The following is a 19725-nucleotide window of genomic DNA, read 5'->3' as shown; positions in this document are numbered from 1 at the left end:
GCTCAGATTTACTGCATAATTAAAAATATATTTGTCATCATAAACACTTAACACATGTTTTGATCTATTACGAACAAATTAAACCACAGCACATCAATCATCGTGACACAGTGGATCATTAAATAATAAAGCTTTACTGAAAGTAATCAAGAAACAAAGGAACATTGAAATACAACGTATGGAATGAAAAATTACAGTAGTGGAGAAAGCACACAAGGAGAATTGATCTATAAGCAAGGAAAATTAAAACTGGTTATGAATGAATAGAGTAGATATTACAGTAGGGTTGCATTTTATTGCTTGAGTTTTGCAAAACCGACACGATTATTTGCAAAATCAAAAGTGGTGTAGTAGTTTCCCATGAAGAGATCTCCAAGGATCCAGAGAGGTCCACGAGGAGGAGGAATATCGATTCCCATGAATCCTGAGAGACAGACTGTCTCACCGGCTTGGGTCTCCTGTTCATAACACACTCTTTAGTTGGAAGGTTTACATCCGGGATATTAGCTCAAACAATCCATCCGTCACTATATTTACCGAAAAAAGTCGGCATGTTGGGCTGTTAAATTGCGTGGCGTTGACGTTCTTACCTTGATAACGTATTGTTCTGCGGTGAGAGTATATTGCTTGGTTCCAAGTGTGAAAGTAACGTTTGGCATCGAAGAAATTTCACTGCAAATCACCAAGTACTGGAAAACACCAGGAGTTGTAACGATCAATGAAACCATATTCTTACAGTATAATTTTAACCAACTTAGAGAAACTTGACTTTGCCAAGTTCACGGCAATTTTACCTCGCCCTCGATGAACTTGATCGCTCCAATCGCTTTATTGATGAGTTCGATCTCCTCTGTGGGTCCGGCAATCAAGGATGTTCCGGAATCGACAATCGCTTGGCAACCATCTTTGCATGCTCCAGTCGAACCAGCTTGCGCACCAGCCATGCTTATCTGCCAGTAGCCCTGAAATTTGAAGAAACTTTGTCAATCAGCATCAAAGGCGATAACATTGACAAGATTCAGTGGACTAACTTCATTGCCAAACATAAACAAATCTTGTTAAAATAAATAAAAGTAGAAGTGAAGTGACGAAACAAGTAAGATATATTAATGACTATCACTAAACTTTCCACAATGTCAATTTGTCTTTTCCACTTCAATCTTACGTTACCTTAACAGTAACTGAGTGATACTCAAAATTTCCAGTGTATTTCATGTTATCGACTCCACCGAGATAAAGCTCTCCACCTTCTTTTGAGCTCTGATTTCTGGAACATTAACATAAAATAAATAACGGCTGATCTAGTTAATATACATTCATACGATACTAGCCTATTTTCCTAATCAGTTTACGTTAAAATGCAAGATTATCTGGGGACATGAAAACAATGTGGTTGTGTTTGTAACACGTTGTGTGCAAGTGAACATTAACACCATAAGCCATGTTCCAAGCACCTAGCATTGCAAGCCTTAAAGCAAACCCGACTGTCAAGTATTTCAATGGCATCGGTGCAGACGAACGAAGCAACAATATTTAAGATGTTTTAAGTTTCATAGAAACTTGTTTTGCCTTGTAAAACTGGACATTTACAACAAAATTTGCTGTAATAGCAGATAAATTCTACACTTGCCTATTCAGGTAAAATGAAAATTGATTCTTTTCAAGAGCTTTCTCAGCAACCATTTGGTTGAAAACTGGTTTGATTCCATTGACAGAAATAGATGGATAACCCATTCCCATAATCCCATCAAACTTGGCGGCAACAAAAGTAAGACCAGGTTCTTGTGTGGCTTCGGCAAAAATTTGATTTTGTGCAGAAATTCCACCGACCTTAAAGAAGTAACATATTGTGAGTTTATTTTGCTGGAAACATAAAGGCAAAGAAAATTTGCAGATAGAAATAAAAAATGCGAGTAAACCCAAAACATGATTCGAATAAAAAAAGAATAAAGTTAAACTCCTAATTTTTCCTGTGTATATATAATTAGGGATGAGAAATTTCTCCTTGTTCATCACTTTGTTTCTAAAATAGTTTTGTCAAGACCTTGAGTGTCATCTGCACAACAAGGTGTGGAACTGGACCTACCGTGACCAAGTCCTGACTACAATAACCGGACAAACTTCCGCTTCCGTACTGGATCGCAAACTTTGTTCCATTTGCAACATATGTTGAAGACGCGCTATGGTCGTACTTCTTGTGTGTCTCTGTCAACAAGAACATTTACCAACAAAAATAAAATAAACACTTGATGGTGTAAAGGCAAATGTTAATAATACTTACGGCATGCAACATCAGTGACTGGACAATCAACTGAGGGGACCCACAGATTGGAAGAACCGGTGTCAAAGACAACATTAAATTCTTGCGGCGGGGTTCCAATGGAAATTGGACCAAAGTATTGAGCCTATAGAATTATAATTGAAACATGAAATGAAGAATTATCAGCAAATCTACAGGATATAAGAATGGCCAAAACAGAGAAATTTTGTCACAAAATTATGACCACTCACGTCCAAGTAGTTGGTCAGTGGTTCAGGTGCAGAGTTAAAGGACAGATATTTGCCAACTGGCGGCAAAAACTTCGACAAATTTGTTTTCTTTTCTCGCATCTCCTGACGAATAGTTTTGTGACGGCGAAGTTTGACACTGAAGAAAGTTTATGACTGATGTAAGTAATAAAGTTTTAAAAATTAACAAAAATTATCAAAAAACATTGCTGAGAGTACGCTGAGCAAAGTTTCCATAGAGCTTACACAACTTGCTGATCTATATCTTCGAAGTTGTTTGTGCACATTTATTACAAATTTTTAGTTCATACCAAACAACATTTTTCATAGCATATAGTTTAGAAAACTTACATATGGCCATTGCTGATGGCAGCCAACAGCAGAAGAACCAAAGCAACTTTCATTCTTGCAGGTTATCAATAGAAAAGCAACAAAAATTTCTAATGTAATCGTGCACTGTAGTAGAACAAAACATATCGTTAAAAACTGAAAGAATTAAATATGTAGCCATTACAGCAACCTGATATTGTACACCTAAGGAAACATTATTATATAGATTCCAATAAAACAAAAACTTTGCTGTAAGCACCTTATCTGTATGCCTTACAGAGAAAATTTCCGTCACGAAAACAACAACATTGTGTGCAACCAAATTACAAATAAACTAAGAAACACCGGTTATGATTTAAACCAGGGATGTCCAACCTGCGGGCCACAGTGCGGCCCGCCTGAGATTTTTGTGCGGCCCGCTAGTCATTTTCACTCCAAAAGTATGTACTTTATGTACCCATTTTTCTTGAAATTTAATAGGTTTTGCGGCCCATTGAATTATTTCAAGTGACAATGCGGCCCACTATAATAAAAGGTTGGACATCCCTGATTTAAACAGTTCATTTCATTTGTATCTAGGTTATGTAAGACAGCAGTGATAGTATTTCGGTTGGATTAGCAACAGACACGTCGATACAAAATCTCATTACATCATTTCAGAACACAGTTTAACATTGTAATAATAATAATAATAATAACATTGTAATAATTTAACAATGTAATAATAAAACTGTAATGCAACAGCCAGTTTACAGACAATGCAGATGTACAAATGTGATCACGACTGCATATGCAGTGCATGCTTTGATTTGGAACAGAAGCACCTAATTAATCAACTTGAGCAAAACTGTCACAATTATTTGCAAAAGTAACAGTGATGTAATAATTTCCCCATGAAAAGAAAACTCCAATGACCCAGCGTGGCAGAAGAAATGTGGGGGGCATAAGAAGACATCAAAAATAGAGATTGTATCACCAGACATTGTCTCTTACCTGTAAAAATAAAATGTTAACTAACAAATAAAATTCTGTCCGTTAAGTAGAAATTTGTCTAAACATGAGCCTTATAAAGACCGCCAACAATAGCGCTGTAGATAGTTCATAAATACCTTTTTCAAAAAAATGTTGCATTGTAGTTTTTGTTTATTTTCATTGAAGTCTTGCTCATGTCTGGGCAACCTACTGTATTGGGGTGACTGGTGAGGGTACATAACTCAGTGCAAATTGTGAAAGTATTGTCTCACACTGAAGAAATTTCATCGCAAATCACAAAGTACTAGAAAATACCAGAATTAGTGGCGAGGGCAAGATATTAGAAATCAACTCTTCAAATGACGAAAACCACAAATTGCAAGTATCTGCGTCAAAGACCATGTTTAACTCCTGTGACAGAGTTCCAATAGAAATCAAATTACACTACTAATTCAGTTACACAAGCGTCAAAGGTGGTGCAGACTGCAGAGATGTGCTGGACCAAAAAGTTTTTAGAAGAAAACAAATTGAACTAACATCTTCCATTCTTGCAGAACATTACAGCTAAAGGTGTTGTACAAAGTGTATCACCATTCATAGACCAAACATATAGCTCAGCTGGTCCAGGTTATATAACAAGAAAAACTGGTAACTTCTGCTGTAAACCTTTTGCAGTCAGGTAAAACTATAAGTAAGTAATCTTAAAATCAGTGTTAATTATGGGCAAATTTTAAAGAACCAACATTTTCAAAATCACCACTAAAGTGAAAATTAAAATATGACCACTCACGTCCAAGTAGTTGGTCAGTGGTTCAGGTGCAGAGTTTGAGGACAAATATTTGTCAACTGGCGGCAAAAACTTCAACAAATTAGTTTTCTTTTCTTTAATCTCTTGACAAAATTTGACACTAAAGAAAGTTTACAGCAGAGGCAAGTGCCAGAGAGTGGCAAAAAATTCAGAACAGTATTAACCGCATGGATTTAACTTTTCATTAGGATTTGTGCCAACTATCTGAAGTATGATAGAAGTAGCTGTTATAATGATATTCATTTCAAATCTCCTGTAATGTTGTTGGTAAAACAAATTTCAAGAAACTTAGTTCAAGAGCACTTACTCTTACATATATCCATTGCTGAGCGGAGCCAACAAGAGAAACTTGTAACACAGAAGCAGAAAAGTCCCTAATGCAGTTTTATCCCTAAAAACTACACAGAAAAATGAAAGTTAAGACATTTATATGAAACCTTTGCAAATCGATGCAAAATGCAGATACCATCTTGAATAAGTAAGGTAACAAAAGTATGTCCATACCCTGTTGCCAATAAAATGGCCAAATAATATTAGGAACTCTACTATGAAAGAAACTCTCTAACGAAAGAGCAAACATTTATACCATATAAAATGTAGCATTAGAACATGACGAGTATTAAAACAAGTATATATAATTCATTGCGTATTTCTTGCAAACACAATAGTAGTCAAAATCCTGATGAATTTTTACAGTTTATTAGACAAACATTGACAAAAAAATCTCATTGTATGACTGTACAATAAACTTGCATTAAATGAAATGCAGCATTTGTGTACAGAAGAACACAGACACATAACGATGTAATGATATGATATTGTAACAATGGTACCAAGGTGAAATACATTTATTATTACAAGCGCACTTAATTTGGCATAGTAGCATTTGGGTGTTTAACTTGAGCAAAACCGACACGATTATTTGCAAAATCAAAAGTGGTGTAGTAATTTCCCATGAAGAGATCTCCAAGGATCCAGAGAGGTCCACGAGGAGGAGGAATATCGATTCCCATGAATCCTGAGAGACAGACTGTCTCACCGGCTTGGGTCTCCTGTTTAGGAAAATAAAACAAGAACACATTCATTTGTGCTAATGGCTGGTTGTTTGGTTGAGAAGTTTTTACCACGGCTTCAAATTTCAACCAGTGCGCTCCCCACTTCATTTGCTAGATCTATTTTTTATAGTAGACAGTGCCAATAACGTTAGCAATGTTGGCACTCTGCTTACTTTCATGACATATTGTTCTGCGGTGAGAGTATATTTCTTGGTTCCAAGTGTGAAGATAATGTTTGGCATCCTGGGAATTTCACTGCAAATCACCAAGTACTGAAAAATAGCAGGAATTGTTATTATGACGAATAAACCAGTGTTTTTAAATTATTTTTTTATACATCTGTATTGGTAAGAAGCACGACAAAGTCTGAGTTCAATTCCAAACTTTGCCAAGTTCACGGCAATCTTACCTCGCCTCCGATGAACTTGATTGCTCCAATCGCTTTATTAATGAGTTCGATCTCCTTCGTGGGTCCGGCAATCAAGGATGTTCCGGAATCGACAATCGCTTGGCAACCACCTTTGCATGCTCCAGTCGAACCAGCTTGCACACCAGCCATGCTTATCTGCCAGTAGCCCTGAAATTTAAGAAACTTTGTCAATCAGCATCAATGAACTTGGCTGGACGTGGTCATCAAATAATTCGATAAATGGTGACATTGATAATACTCATTAAACTTACATTACCTGAACAGTAACTGGGTGATAATCAAAAGCCCCGGTGACACGAGAAGGGTCAACTCCACCAAGGAAAAGCTCTCCACCATCTGGGGAAGTTGGGTCTCTGATAAAATCCGCAACAGCAATTTAATTAATATAAAATAAATAGCGATACAAAATAATTTGTGATGGTTCAGCACTTAAAGATATAACTTAACAGGAATATAAAACAAAAGCAAGGATTATGAACATACAGAAATCAAATTTGAATGCTTAGATGGTGCTATGGTTCGCTTGATTTCGGTTATAAAACTGGACATAAGCAACAATTTTTGATAACATCATAAAACTGGGCAATAATGCAAAAACAAAACCTATTCAAGTAAAATGAAAATTGATTCTTTTCAAGAGCTTTTTCAGCAATCATTTGGTTGAAAACTGGTTTGATTCCATTGACAGAAATAGATGGATAACCCATTCCCATAATCCCATCAAATTTGGCGGCAACAAAAGCTAGACCGGGTTCTTTCGTGGCTTCGGCAAAAATTTGATTTTTTGCTGAAACTCCACCGACCTTAAGTAAATAAAGTTGCTCGGATTATTATGTAAGTCAATACAGGACTAAGTCAACATGAGAAAAGAAACTAAACGTTTAATCCAGAGGTCGGGAACCTATGGCTCGCCAGAAATCGCATTAGCAGTAAGTAGCATGTTATTAAAGAGTAAATTCAGAAATTTACCGTTGTCTAAATTGTTGGTTTTGCTTAAAAATGCACACGTTAGTTGCATTAAGTGTTGAAAAATATTATATGGCTCTAACGGAAATAAAATTAAAAATATGTGGCTTTCATGGCTCCTTCGCCAAAAAGGTTCCCGACCCCTGGTTTAATCGAATCACAAACAGATCGAAATAAATAAATGACCTTAAACAAAATCGACATTTTAGCAAAAAACCCACCGTGACAACGTCTTGACTGCAATAACCGGACAAACTTCCACTTCCGTACCGGATCGCGAAGGAAGTTCTGTTCGCTACGTAAGTAGATGAGCTGCTATGTTTGTACTTGTTGTGAAGCACTGTCGACAATATTACACACATTTAGCCGCGAGTAAAGTTTCCACATCTTAAGGAACACGGCATGGTTAATGCGACAGCAATGAATTCTTGCTTACAGCATGGGATATCAGTTATTGGACAATCAATTGATGGGACCCACAGATTGGAAGAACCGGTGTCAAAGACAACTTGAAAACTTTGTGGTGGAGTTCCAATAGATATTGGACCAAAGTATTGAGCCTGTTGAAGTTGTACGACACAAAAACTTAAGTCCAATTTTAAATTTATCTGTTTGGGTTGTTGTGTGCATTAAATTTTAAAAACTTTAACAAAATTCAGAAATAACACTGCAATTTGTCACAAAAATATGACCACTCACGTCAAGGTAGTTGGTCAGTGGTTCAGGTGCAGAGTTTGAGGACAGATATTTGCCAACTGGCGGCAAAAACTTCGACAAATTTGTTTTCTTTTCTCTCATCTCCTGACGAATAGTTTTGTGACGTCGAAGTTTGACACTGAAGAAAGTTTACGGCCGAGTTTAAAAAATGTTTTGAGAAACCGGTAAGACATTGGTAATATTTATCTTTCAGTCACTATTGGGACTGCAACCACTTGCGTTTTGTGTTCACTACCAAAAGTACTGCAATAATTGCGGAAGGTTATACGTTATGTGGCTTAGTTCAATGCACTTACATGTGGCAATTGCTGATGGCAGACAACAGTAAAAGAACTAATGCAACCTTCATTCTTGCAGTTTATCAAATGAAAAGCAACAATAGCTCCTACTCTATATGCTAAAAACTAGAAGAAAATATGATAGCTTATATGAGACCTCTAGAGAATGCTGATATTCACAGAAAGGTTTGCACAGATATGACGAAGAGATTGTAGGTAGTCCACTATATAGAAAAGCAAGATCTAGGGCATGGCATTGAGAGTGCATTTTTAGTTACCACAGTGAGGGAGCAGGCACTGATGTGATATCGCTTGCCATTAAAAAACAGCATATTTCATCATCATAGAGCTCCATGCAAACACGTTATGAGAATATTATGCCGTAGAGTAAAACGCACTCTTTCAAATGAAATCACATTTTTTGATAACATACTCGTGTTTAGCATAGTACCGGTGTTTATACGAAGAGGGTGCATTTACAAAAACACAGGGTTACAAAAGTACAATGGTCACCACGACAGAGGAACGAGATAATCATGTTTTCAAAACCGCACATATTTCTGCATTGTAGCATTGGCATTTGGGTGTTTAACTTGAGCAAAACCGACACGATTATTTGCAAAATCAAAAGTGGTGTAGTAGTTTCCCATGAAGAGATCTCCGAGAATCCAGAGAGGTCCACGAGGAGGAGGAACGTCCATTCCCATGAATCCGGACAAGCAAATTGTGCGTCCTGACTCTGTCTCCTGCAAAAATATATACAGTATATATCAATATATAGGAAACTATAAACAGTAATTCACACTAAATAAGATATATAGCTAATTTAACAGAGGTTGGGTTGCCGTGGAACCGGTAACCAGAAGGAAATTAAATTAGTTTGAGCATCAGCAAAACTGCAAAGAATTACAGCTTTTGAGTATTCTCACTTTTAGTATATATTGGTCCGCTGTGAGGGTGTATTTCTTCCCACTGAGCAGAAAGGTGATGTCTGGCAATTGAGGTATCTTACTGCACTCGACGGTAAACTACAAACAAAAGTATCACAGATGAACAATATATGGTCCTTGGCGTTGAAGTGATCTAGTTTACTATGAAGTTTTTCCATACCAGACCAGGTTGAATCTCCACAGCTCCAATCGCAATTTGAAGGTTTTGGACATCTTCTGCTGGGCCGGCAACGAGTGATGTGCCAGAGTCGACAATAGCCTGGCACCCACCATTACATGCTGAGGTGCCGGCACTGTCTGCAACTGAGACCCCTGACATTTTTATCTGCCAGTAACCCTGCAAAAACATTCAACATAATATACAGTTAATTAGCATAATTGCTATTAACAGGAGCAGTTTTTTATGATGTTGGTCTTCAATCAAAGAACAGTTGTCAGTCAATATACTGTACTGACGAAAGGATTTTTAATAATATAATGTGGTTGAGCAGGTTTTGCCAAAAATGTATCACAACTTTGGTCTCTTTTCTGACAGAGATGGTGATGATCTGACAGAGATCAGGCCTGGCCAACCGGCGGCTCGCGAGCCGCATGCGGCTCTTTCGTTCATATTGAACCTCCGAAAGAGAGCACATTTTACCCATTTTAGGCAGATAAATAATACAGAAAAATAATCTCTACTGGCTAATGTTCAATTGATATTTGCTAAGTAATGACTGATTACATCAGTTTTCGACCCAGAATAAAGATGATGAAACTGAAACAATATCTGATGCAGTATTATGACGTAATAAGAAAAAGCGTCATAAATCATAATGTGTATGATGTGGCTCTTTGTGGTAAACACAGTAAGAAGTGAGGCTCTTAGTCTCTGACTGGTTGGCCACCCCTGTGCTAGATGACTGAAGTTGTACATCACAAATCTGGTAAAGCATTCTTGTTTTTATGGTAGTTACAGGTACCAGACTAAGCTAGCGTCAACATCTAAGTCTGAGCATTTACATTCACCAGCAGAAATACACCACCGGTAGGCTAGGTGATGCTTTAATGCAAAATATTTCTGTAATACATTAAAGTATGCTTTAATTAAACCTATAACTTGTCACCCGCAGAAAATTCTTCTTGATCCAAATACCTGAATCATGCACATCTAAAGACTAACTGCTAATTTTCTGCCGTAGTTGCAGTAGTATAAAAGTCTGCTAGAGAGATTTAAAAGGCTGTTTCAGCCCCGAAAAACTTGAAAACACTGGACAGGTGGATGCCAAATATTATTCTTAAACCATGGCAAAGTAAGTTGTCCAAAATATTTTATACATCCTACCAATGCACGCAAAATTTATACATAGTGTTGGCGCTAATGAACCTAAGGTGGTAACTACAAGAACGCAGAGATCAACCAACCTGCACAGTGACCGGATGATAAGTGAATTCTCCGCTGAATCGTTCGGGATCGACCCCGCCCAGGTAAAGTTCACCACCTTCTTTTGCTGACTCATCTCTGCGAAAATTTGTGTTTATGATTATGACGTAATATTACTAAATGTTGACAGAAGAGCATCGACTGATGAATGTTCAACAACAAAGTTAAACAAAACTTCAGGGAGTGAGTCAAACACAAGAACCAAAGCAACAGAAAACGACATGTACTATGCATTGAGTTACAAGCAGTATTATACACACATATATATATATATATCATCCTTTGGGTTGCTGGTATTATGTTCACGTCATAATTAAGCCTAACCTGTTCAAATAAAACGAAAACTGATTTTTCTGAAGTGCTCCTTGGTCAAACATCTGGTTGAAAACTGGTTTGATTCCATTGACAGAAATGGAGGGATAACCCATTCCTAGAATCCCATCAAACTTAGCAGCAACAAAAGTTAGGCCAGGTTCGTCTAAAGCCTCTGCAAAAATCTGCTTTCTGGCAGAAACTCCTCCGATCTAAATGTAAGTTTTCCATGAAAGCTTTCATGAAAAATTATAGGTTTCACTTTAGTTTTATTGATAATAATTAATTCAAATATTTATCTGGACAATATGGTGCAGTAAGAGCAAAAGTTGTTCATTAATACGGTTGCAATTAAAATTATTTGTATTTCTGATTTAAAGCTAACACCTTTTGGACATAAACAAATGATCTTTAAATACAAAACAAAAACACAAGAAGCATTTACTTGTCTTGCTTTACATAAACAGATATAAGATGCAGTTAAAAAAAGAACAGAGCTTTCACTGTTTGTTTTATCAGGTGCTCAATCAAACATTTACAGTAGAATGCTCTAGAGTTTATCGTTGGTGTGGCAAGCATGTTTGAAATCACATAGTTACCTGGACAGTGTCTTCACTACAATAACCGTCCAAGCTCCCAGTTCCATAAGCGATGGCGAAACGAGTCCCATTCTCCATGTAAGTTGAGGAAGCAGCGTGCTTGTACTTTTGATGTGTCACTGCCACATAAATGCCGGCTTAAATAATCAATTACCTAGTTCACCACTCTAAGAAGACAAAAGTATTATTCAAATTGCCACCTGACTTTACTGCAACACTAACAGTATGACAAAGTATTCAGTAACTTTACAAAGATGCATTCAGGTCCAGTTTGCAGTAGAGCACAGATAACTTGTAATTCATTTGTAAGCTTGTCCAACTTACTGCATGCAACATCAGTTTTGTGACATTCTGCCGATGGTACCCACAGATTGGAAGAACCAGTGTCAAAAATAACTGTAAAATCTTGAGGTGGAGTTCCAATAGATATTGGACCAAAATATTGAGCCTGTGAATGTAAATTTGAGTTATATTTAAGTGCTACGAACACTTGGTTCAGTAACAGGTCCATTTTGGTATTTAAGGTTTATACCAAATATATATACACTTTGGTATTTATAGGTTGTATAAAATAATGTTTAAGTTAGAAAATATAAACATTTATGAAAATCGTGCGATATTCAAACGCACATCCATGTAATTGGTCAGTGGTTCAGGAGCTGCATTTCCTGCAAAATATTTTCCGAAGCGTCTATCCGGCTGCAGTAACCTCAGGTCTGTTTTTTTTTCTCGCATGTCCTGGCGGACAGTTTTATGTCGCTGCAACCGCACTCTGTAAGAAAATGAGCAGTTACTTGTTGATTGCTTGTTGTTGTACAGTTAAAGGCACACCATAGATAATACTTACACATGGCCGGCACTGCAAAGTCCAGTAAAAAGGACGAAAACCAAAGCGATCTTCATGATTTAAACAAAAACAAATACCCAGCCTAAAAATTTCCAAAATAAAGCAGCTACCTTGAATAAAAAAGAAATTTCAATAAAAATGGCAACAGTTGTAAAACATTTGCAGTAAAAGCAATTAGGCCTAAGCATAGTTCGTTTATTTGAACAATTTTATCACACCACCAACAAATTTATAACAGCATCCTGGTATCAAAGCATAGGTGCTGCATATTTTAAGCATAACCTAATACAGAGACGCAAGCGGAAATCTATTTACATAACAGTGAAGCACAATAGGAAATGAGTAAAATGGGATCTGCATTCAACCAAGCTAATTAACAGTTACTGTAAACTAGGACGCATCACGCAATTGTCAGCAACTGCTCGTCTTCATAACTGTGAATTCTGCAAAACGGCCGCCTGCTTTTATTCCTAACTTGGACGACACAGCAAGAAAAACGACGAAAATCACAACAGCCGCAGTCAAGACGCAATGGTTTGCACTTTGGTGGCTTCTGATTGGCTACATCTGATCGGGCACGTGAGCATGTCCTACTTAACATCACGGGATCTTCTTTTTTCTCTGAACTTCTTTCGAAAATGTTTATCATGATTTTACCAGGTTGGTGACATGGAACCCGATTGACCTTTACAAAATAGAAAAACGTCAAATTGAAACTAGTACTGTTTTATTTGCGAAGCTGCTGTGAACTTTACTGGCGGACAACTGAACATTTCGTATTGATTTACATTTTGTCATTCACTGCAGGGTTTAAAAAGGTGCCAGCTAATTACGTGCAGAAAGACAACAATGAGTGAACAGCAGAAACGTGGCAACGCCGTAAGGCTTAAAACGTGCAAGACACTGAGACAGTAGTCATTAAACTGGTGCTGCGAATGGTTGGTTAGCGCGGACATTACAAAGATACGCCCTTCACATATTGCACGAATGCATGCTAACAGTAACTATAATATTGAATGGATTTCATGATTCCATCATGCATAAAAGAATAAACGTAACTGTACATTTACACCGAACAACGCCACTGCCCAGTACACACCAGACATCACACACCAGAGGTGTCAGTAAAAATATTAAAATTTGTCAATAACTTTAAGATTTATGGAAAATTTTGTATTTCGACCTGGCAGATAAGGTACCCCATAGAAATAACATAGAATAGTGAAGAAACTTGCCATTGGTCGGTGGATGGAAATGACAAAAGATATAGGAGAAAGTTAATAGACTGCGTCTCAATTTTGTCGCTTTGCAAACTGCTGTGGCAGTCCACGTCATTGATGTAAGCCGTAATAAAAGAACGTTCTGACTTTAGACGAACAGCATGCATGATCAAAGCGACTGTATTACCACGCGGTATTCTTTAGCAGCTGCAGGCATACAACAAACCAGATACTACAAGTTGTCCGCAGATAATGTGTCATTAACATGGACAAAACACGAAAACACTTAAATCGTGCAAGCCACAAGATGTTATAATTACAATTTTTCGTTATTAAATGATTTTCGTGGATTTATTTCGCAAAAAGTGTTTTACAAATCTTACTTTGTTCAATGCTTATTCATAATGTGCGCCTCACGCTTATATCCATATGAGCGACCAGTCAACGCAAAGTGACGCAATTTCACCAGAAGACTCACTGGGTTTTTGTGTTGTCCAATCGGAACGTGCAACATGGGCCGGCATGGCGTAGGCTTAGGGTTACTTTCGAACAAAACGTGATGAAAATTTCACGAAAGTAACCAATTTTACGAAACTTATTAGCTTACGTTTCGTTTGCATGTGACCGGAAGCGTAGGCTGTTTGGAGGCCATTCCGATTGCCACCAGCTTGACACTATTACGAAATCTTGCCTGTGTCAATTGCTATTAATCAGGAAAATGCTTAACAAGCGAAATGTTTTTAACATAATCTTAAACGGTCGGTAAAAAAGCAACGAAATGCAATTTACAAAAGCTACCTAGACAAGTTTCTATGTCACAGCCTATTAGCCTACAGCATGAATTCAAACTTTTCTCTGCAAGTTTCGTAATCTTACTAGTTTGGCCTAATTTGAGACCATGATAAGATCACTCGCCATTTGCACAGAATAACCGGTACTTATCAGGAGAAAATTAGGCCACTGCATCGCGTAACTTCGACATTTTCCACGACAAAGGCATAGGACACATAGTTGCAGCAAACAGGTTAGGTTAAGGTTAGACCTACAAATATCCACTTTGCGTTGGGCCTAGTGGCGGAAATTGTTTCATCAGGACCCTTAACTGCAACAGCTGAAGCTGACAAAGGCCGGGAAGCGTAGCTCACATAGGGAATCGAACTTGCGTTGCAGTATTCTTTACCACCGCCCAATAGAAAAGCTTCAGTGCGATGGTCATGTCAAATTTTGTTGTCGATAACGATGTAACCACGCCAGCCCATACATAAAGCCAATACATTTTTCACCAATAGACTTTTAAGAAATTTGGATAAATGAAATCCGTCAAAATAAAAAACAAAAGACTCGTAAGCCCATGTTAAAAAAGAGTGTGTCTGACGTATATATGTGTTTGTTACATCAGAATACAACGAAAGAGGTAGAATCCTGTCACTGTGTCACAGATATAAACACTGACAGAATTAGGTCTGTGAATTTAACCTATTTAAATTTTCTTCAGGTAAAGTAAAGTAAAGTTGCGGCACGAAGCATAGACAATAACACTTCAAGGGTGGTATTTGCATAAGACAACGATAAGCACTTATCAGACCTCAAAACGTTGAGGGTGACATGTATTTTCCGACCCTCTTGAAAATATGTCCTTGTGAACAAAGCAATATCCTGAAATAGTTAGTGGTTTCCACAGAAACATTTCGTGATGCTTTGCGAGGTCAAAAAAGCAAAAACCGAAATATCAGATCTCTTAACCCTAGACTAGAACCCCTCTAAAAATGTCTTACCTGTACTCTTTTTGGAAAGTAGTCTGGTTTCTTTTTTCCTTATAAGGGTCGTAGCTTATACATTCCTTACACAACCAAAATCTTTGTTAATAATAATTAGCTATACTTTGCCATCTTTTCCGACCATTAATTTATTGTGAAAGTATCAAGAAGCAAAAACGGGAAATATTTCAATAATTATCTGCTATCTACTTTCTCGCAAAAACGCCATGTTATGCAAAAAAAGGAAACTTGATTTAAACTGTAGCTTTTGTAATCAAATAATTTACGTTTTTAGTGATGAGATATTTTGTAAAAGAAAGATTTGCAAACAACTCCAACCATATAGCCTACACTGCATAAATGTGGGATTGTTTCGGGACACACAATTTTTAGGATTGCGTCATGTGTGCTAATGCCAGTTAACGAGATTCCGGGATAGTCACAAGACCTATAGTTGCTGCCTAAGCTATTGTGTGTTGACTATATAAGGCGGAAAATGGAATTGAATGCATTTTTGCACGACTGCAAAATCGCTATGCCTGCTGGAGACCATAAAAAGGAACTCAAGCTACTAGCTTAAGTAACAAATTCATTTGTCCAGCTGGTACGTGGCAACCAAATAGCATGTTATAGCTATATAGCAACTAAAAGCTAAACTTCCAACACGTTGAATGAAGTTAGTTAAATAAACACCCACACCGCGACATCGACAATTGCGTCCCAGTCTTAGTGTAATTACTTCAAGTATCTCGAATGAACAGAACTTGACACGTTCTTATAACTATTAATGCTGAGCTAAGATGGCTAAACTAGACTAAAAATGAATTTTGTATCATACAAAGACTTCACTATTCTGGCCCCTCATCGATTTGCGTATGCCTGCATACATACATAGCTTATACGTAGGATCACACGAAAACTATTGGACAATAACTAATAGTAGTTGAGTTTTTCGTAATTTTATTTCAGCGAAGTCGCAATACTTTCGCGGGATAATTCTTAAGCAAGTTCGGCGAACCCAACTTGATTTGTGTCGAAGTCGAAGAGGGTGTAGTAAGCTCCCATGAAAGCGTCGCCGAGAATCCAAAGTGGACCAGCCGGTGCAGGAATGTCCATTGCCATAAAGGCCGAGATGCATTGGGATTGCCCAGAAGACGGGTCAGTCATCTGTAAGTGACGTAAAACACTGTCATAACGTGTACGCCTATAAAGGAAGGTAAAGTGTACGCTTCGGACGTTTAGGAAAGCGCCTCCTACACTTCATCCTAAATATCAAAAATTACGAAAATTTTTTGCCTTGATGACGTATTGCTCGGCGGTGAGAGTGTATTTCTTGCCGTCCAGTACGAACGTGACGTCAGGCATTTGCGGGATTTTGCGGCAGATGACGAGGTACTGAAGGAAAAATTCACTTTGGTCAGTTGTTCGAGAATACTGTTGTTATCTACGAAATCGCGCCGCTCGAAAGCAACTCACTTCCCCTTGAATGAATTTAATCGCCCCGATGGCTTCGTTGATTTTCTCGATATCCTCTGTCGGCCCGGTGATAAGGGAGGTTCCGGAATCGACAATCACTTGGCAGCCTCCGTCACAGGCGGTGGTGGTGCCATCAGCAACAAGGAAGGAGTCCATTTTGATTTGCCAGTATCCCTGCACAGAGATTAGATGACAGCGGTTGATACGCACAGAGTAATACTGGGGTTTATTTTAACTATACCAACCTGTTTTGTGACGTCATGGTAAGTGAAGTCACCAGTGTACCTCGCAGGGTTGGCGCCACCTAGGTAAAGTTCGCCGCCTTCAGAACCGGTTGGGTCTCTGTAAAATCATGCTTGTATTTTAATTTGCACTTACATAACAAATGCACTGTATACAGGTACGCCTAAATCAGAATTTCTTAACCGGGGTCCACGGGGGTTCACATGGGGGCGATCTACCGGGGCCACGAGCGGATGTCTTACTTTGAGCTACAGTGTAGCTGTAGGGAAAGACGGGGCAAAGCGGGACACAAGTTTCTCACTTTTTTGTGCTTGCTGTGCAAAATTAGCGGCACTCGCACACGTAGTAGTGTAGTAAAAACTGTTTTTCAATCAACAATCTACATTTTGTATTGACGAGCAAGAGACCACAGTTTTTGAGGGTCACTGTAAGGGGGCTACGAACCACGAAAGGTTCGTTTAACCATTGGCCTAAACCTAAACTCTAAGTAACTTACCTGTTCAAATAGAAAGAGAACTGGTTCTTGTCAACAACTCCCTGTTCAAACATTTGGTTGAAGACGGGTGTGATTCCATTGACGGCGATGTTAGGGTAACCAAGCCCGAGAATTCCGTCAAACTGGGCCGCCACAAAAGTGATTCCTGGCTCCTGTGTGGCTTCGGCGAAAACTTGGTGGTCCGAAGTCAAACCGCCGATCTTTGAAACATTGAAATCAAATATTGGTGCATGACGCATTTACATACACCGGTATATGTCCACTGCACATCAGTAGCATCGCATAAATTATATTCTAAGTTGTTGGTTAAAGTAACTGATTCGTCGCTTAAGTTTTTCTTGTATTGGGATTGAAGTAGCGCCGTCGTAAAATTGCGCGCACAAACATTGCAAAACTCCGCGTCCAATAGGCTACTTTTGCAATAGCTTACAGCAGTGTTTCTCAAACTTTTTGCGATCGCGTACCACTCATTCGTTTTTTTTGCTACACTGCGTACCACCTGGCTCATGAATGACTTATTTTACTTAAATGTACCGGTATTTATTAGTTATTACTAGGGCAAGTTTTTGTTGCACTAAAAACGTGAGAAAGTTGCATTTATTTTTAACAAAAGTTGCAGTAAAAAGTTGCATTTATTTTTAACAAAAGTTGCAGTAAAAAGTTGCATTTATTTAAAAAATACCAACAGTCAATCAACACTGCACTATAAAAACAAGTGTCCTAACTGACAACTAGCACTCTAACCTCATTCAATCAGTCTCAGAAGCATTATTGCGCAACAATCGGTGTTGGTGAACTTCTACGGGTTGAACGGGTTGGTGAACTTTTAGCTTGTAAGCCAACTGTTGCGTCATAGATAACATTGAGATGCAGCTAATCCATCACATAGCTCTTTGTTATGCAAATTAAAAGGAATAGAACCATACTAGAAATAGTTTTATAGCATGCTTTTTAAATCACTCCTTTACGTTTTGCGCAATACTTGATAAAAGTTGCATGAAAAAATGAAAAAAGTTGCAAAAAGTTGCAATATAAAATTCCTACAAACAGCTTAAAACATCATTCTACGTAAATTGTGAGTATTTAGGAAGCTGCCGGAAGCTGTAAAATAAGTTGCAAAAACTTGCCCTAGTTATTACCGTTATTACTATACCATAACACCAATGAATAGCAAGAAAACACAATTTAATTTGATAGATGCAACTGTTTCTTCTGCACAAGCTTGTCTATCCGGGGCAACACATTACTCACAGCACATCGAAAATCATGTTCAGCGGTACGCGGTACCACTTAAAAAGCTCTCGCGTACCGCTAGTGGTACGCGTACCACAGTTTGAGAACCACTGGCTTACAGACTAAGCTTATTTGAAAAGCTTGTAGCTGACATAGCGACGTCTTATCGTCTTGGCACGAAGTAGGCTCTACAGATGCCGCGTTGATGTTAACAAGGCTGAATCCGAAAACCACAAAATACTTACTGCGACTTTGTCGCTGCTGGTAAATCCTTCCATGGAACCAGTTCCATAGTGGATCTCAAACGTCTCTCCTTCTGCTGTATACGTATTTGATGCGGCGCTGTCGTACTTGTTATGTGTCACTGTGACGAAACAAGAATCAGTCACGTCAAACAAAAGCGCAAAACAATGATTGATAGGATGTTCTACTCACTGCAAGCGATGTTGCTTGATGGACAAGTTGCCGACGGAATCCACAAGTTGGATGAACCGGTGTCAAAAATGACGGTGAAAGTTTGAGCGGGAGTTCCGATGGAGATTTCACCGAAATATTGAGCCTGTATATTGTGTAGGTTAAAGGTAAATCAGCTTCAAATGGCTCTATTTCTCATGTCAGTCATTTTACTGCTATAATTACTCTGCACTCACGTCCATGTAATTACTGAGGGGCTCTTCGGTAACTTCCCGAGTCAGATAAGTTTTCTTCTCCTTCATATCCTGTCGGATGGTCTTTTGCTTTTTGAGACGGACGCTTGAAAATAGAAATCATATACATACTCTACAATTTCTTTTTAAACCACATATGACGCTAATAAAGTTCTAAAATACAAAGGATTGTCTGGGACAACGAATAAGGTTAAAGAATACAATAAAGAAGCGTTTCTGATCTTTAGTCGGAAGCAAAAACGCGATTGAAAGATGATAAACTCACACATGTCCGGCATTGCAGACTGCGGCGACGATCAGAATGACAAGAGCAACCTTCATGATGAGACAGAAAGTTCCAAATTGGCGACTCTGCCGCCGGGATTGCCTTTATACTATAGAGCTGTCGAATGGAGAAACTGCCGGCTTGGGAGAACGACACGAGCGTTATTTTGACT

The 19725-nt window shown here is 38.2% G+C and overlaps 4 protein-coding genes across 4 annotated transcripts; all 4 read right to left on the bottom strand.

Annotated features, from left to right (window-relative positions):
- Nucleotides 1–7: 7 nt before the first annotated feature.
- LOC143445691 (cathepsin D-like) lies at nucleotides 8–4864 on the bottom strand. The gene is made up of 10 exons (XM_076944965.1): nucleotides 3948–4864; nucleotides 2860–3831; nucleotides 2512–2647; nucleotides 2282–2405; nucleotides 2087–2205; nucleotides 1631–1830; nucleotides 1171–1267; nucleotides 795–962; nucleotides 591–689; nucleotides 8–458 (listed from the first exon to the last, which is right to left on the bottom strand). The coding sequence occupies exons 2-10, from the start codon at nucleotides 2910–2912 to the stop codon at nucleotides 294–296; spliced, it is 1161 nt and encodes a 386-aa protein (XP_076801080.1). The 5' UTR covers nucleotides 2913–3831; nucleotides 3948–4864; the 3' UTR covers nucleotides 8–293.
- Nucleotides 4865–5016: 152 nt separating this feature from the next.
- On the bottom strand, nucleotides 5017–8222 carry LOC143445690 (cathepsin D-like). The gene is made up of 9 exons (XM_076944964.1): nucleotides 8083–8222; nucleotides 7769–7904; nucleotides 7506–7629; nucleotides 7291–7409; nucleotides 6707–6906; nucleotides 6360–6456; nucleotides 6083–6250; nucleotides 5847–5945; nucleotides 5017–5670 (listed from the first exon to the last, which is right to left on the bottom strand). The coding sequence occupies exons 1-9, from the start codon at nucleotides 8133–8135 to the stop codon at nucleotides 5485–5487; spliced, it is 1182 nt and encodes a 393-aa protein (XP_076801079.1). The 5' UTR covers nucleotides 8136–8222; the 3' UTR covers nucleotides 5017–5484.
- LOC143445689 (cathepsin D-like) lies at nucleotides 8191–12329 on the bottom strand. Its single transcript, XM_076944963.1, has 9 exons — nucleotides 12196–12329; nucleotides 11979–12120; nucleotides 11673–11796; nucleotides 11349–11467; nucleotides 10762–10961; nucleotides 10419–10515; nucleotides 9175–9351; nucleotides 8994–9092; nucleotides 8191–8810 (listed from the first exon to the last, which is right to left on the bottom strand). The coding sequence occupies exons 1-9, from the start codon at nucleotides 12249–12251 to the stop codon at nucleotides 8607–8609; spliced, it is 1218 nt and encodes a 405-aa protein (XP_076801078.1). The 5' UTR covers nucleotides 12252–12329; the 3' UTR covers nucleotides 8191–8606.
- Nucleotides 12330–16115: 3786 nt separating this feature from the next.
- LOC143445687 (cathepsin D-like) lies at nucleotides 16116–19698 on the bottom strand. Its single transcript, XM_076944960.1, has 9 exons — nucleotides 19554–19698; nucleotides 19271–19373; nucleotides 19056–19179; nucleotides 18866–18984; nucleotides 17388–17587; nucleotides 16894–16990; nucleotides 16649–16822; nucleotides 16469–16567; nucleotides 16116–16339 (listed from the first exon to the last, which is right to left on the bottom strand). The coding sequence occupies exons 1-9, from the start codon at nucleotides 19607–19609 to the stop codon at nucleotides 16172–16174; spliced, it is 1140 nt and encodes a 379-aa protein (XP_076801075.1). The 5' UTR covers nucleotides 19610–19698; the 3' UTR covers nucleotides 16116–16171.
- Nucleotides 19699–19725: the final 27 nt, after the last annotated feature.

This window comes from Clavelina lepadiformis, chromosome 2 (assembly GCF_947623445.1).
Source record: "Clavelina lepadiformis chromosome 2, kaClaLepa1.1, whole genome shotgun sequence".
NCBI lineage: Eukaryota > Metazoa > Chordata > Ascidiacea > Aplousobranchia > Clavelinidae > Clavelina > Clavelina lepadiformis.
This window is presented reverse-complemented; position numbering and strand designations above follow the sequence as displayed.

What these genes read in the sequence shown, in the direction of transcription:
- LOC143445691 (XM_076944965.1), bottom strand. Translation starts at nt 2,912, where the DNA reads ATGAAAGTTGCTTTGGTTCTTCTGCTGTTGGCTGCCATCAGCAATGGC. An exon ending in CACTGACCAACTACTTGGAC is followed by an intron (nt 2,406 to 2,511) that starts GTGAGTGGTCAT and finishes ATAATTCTATAG; the next exon opens with GCTCAATACTTTGGTCCAAT. An exon ending in CAGAACAATACGTTATCAAG is followed by an intron (nt 459 to 590) that starts GTAAGAACGTCA and finishes TGTTATGAACAG; the next exon opens with GAGACCCAAGCCGGTGAGAC.
- LOC143445690 (XM_076944964.1), bottom strand. Translation starts at nt 8,135, where the DNA reads ATGAAGGTTGCATTAGTTCTTTTACTGTTGTCTGCCATCAGCAATTGC. An exon ending in GCAGTCAAGACGTTGTCACG is followed by an intron (nt 6,907 to 7,290) that starts GTGGGTTTTTTG and finishes TATTTACTTAAG; the next exon opens with GTCGGTGGAGTTTCAGCAAA. An exon ending in TTTTCATTTTACTTGAATAG is followed by an intron (nt 6,457 to 6,706) that starts GTTTTGTTTTTG and finishes GGATTTTATCAG; the next exon opens with AGACCCAACTTCCCCAGATG.
- LOC143445689 (XM_076944963.1), bottom strand. Translation starts at nt 12,251, where the DNA reads ATGAAGATCGCTTTGGTTTTCGTCCTTTTTACTGGACTTTGCAGTGCC. An exon ending in GTAGTGAAGACACTGTCCAG is followed by an intron (nt 10,962 to 11,348) that starts GTAACTATGTGA and finishes ACTTACATTTAG; the next exon opens with ATCGGAGGAGTTTCTGCCAG. An exon ending in ATCATCCGGTCACTGTGCAG is followed by an intron (nt 9,352 to 10,418) that starts GTTGGTTGATCT and finishes ATGTTTTTGCAG; the next exon opens with GGTTACTGGCAGATAAAAAT.
- LOC143445687 (XM_076944960.1), bottom strand. Translation starts at nt 19,609, where the DNA reads ATGAAGGTTGCTCTTGTCATTCTGATCGTCGCCGCAGTCTGCAATGCC. An exon ending in TTCTCTTTCTATTTGAACAG is followed by an intron (nt 16,991 to 17,387) that starts GTAAGTTACTTA and finishes ATGATTTTACAG; the next exon opens with AGACCCAACCGGTTCTGAAG. An exon ending in CCGAGCAATACGTCATCAAG is followed by an intron (nt 16,340 to 16,468) that starts GCAAAAAATTTT and finishes CGTCACTTACAG; the next exon opens with ATGACTGACCCGTCTTCTGG.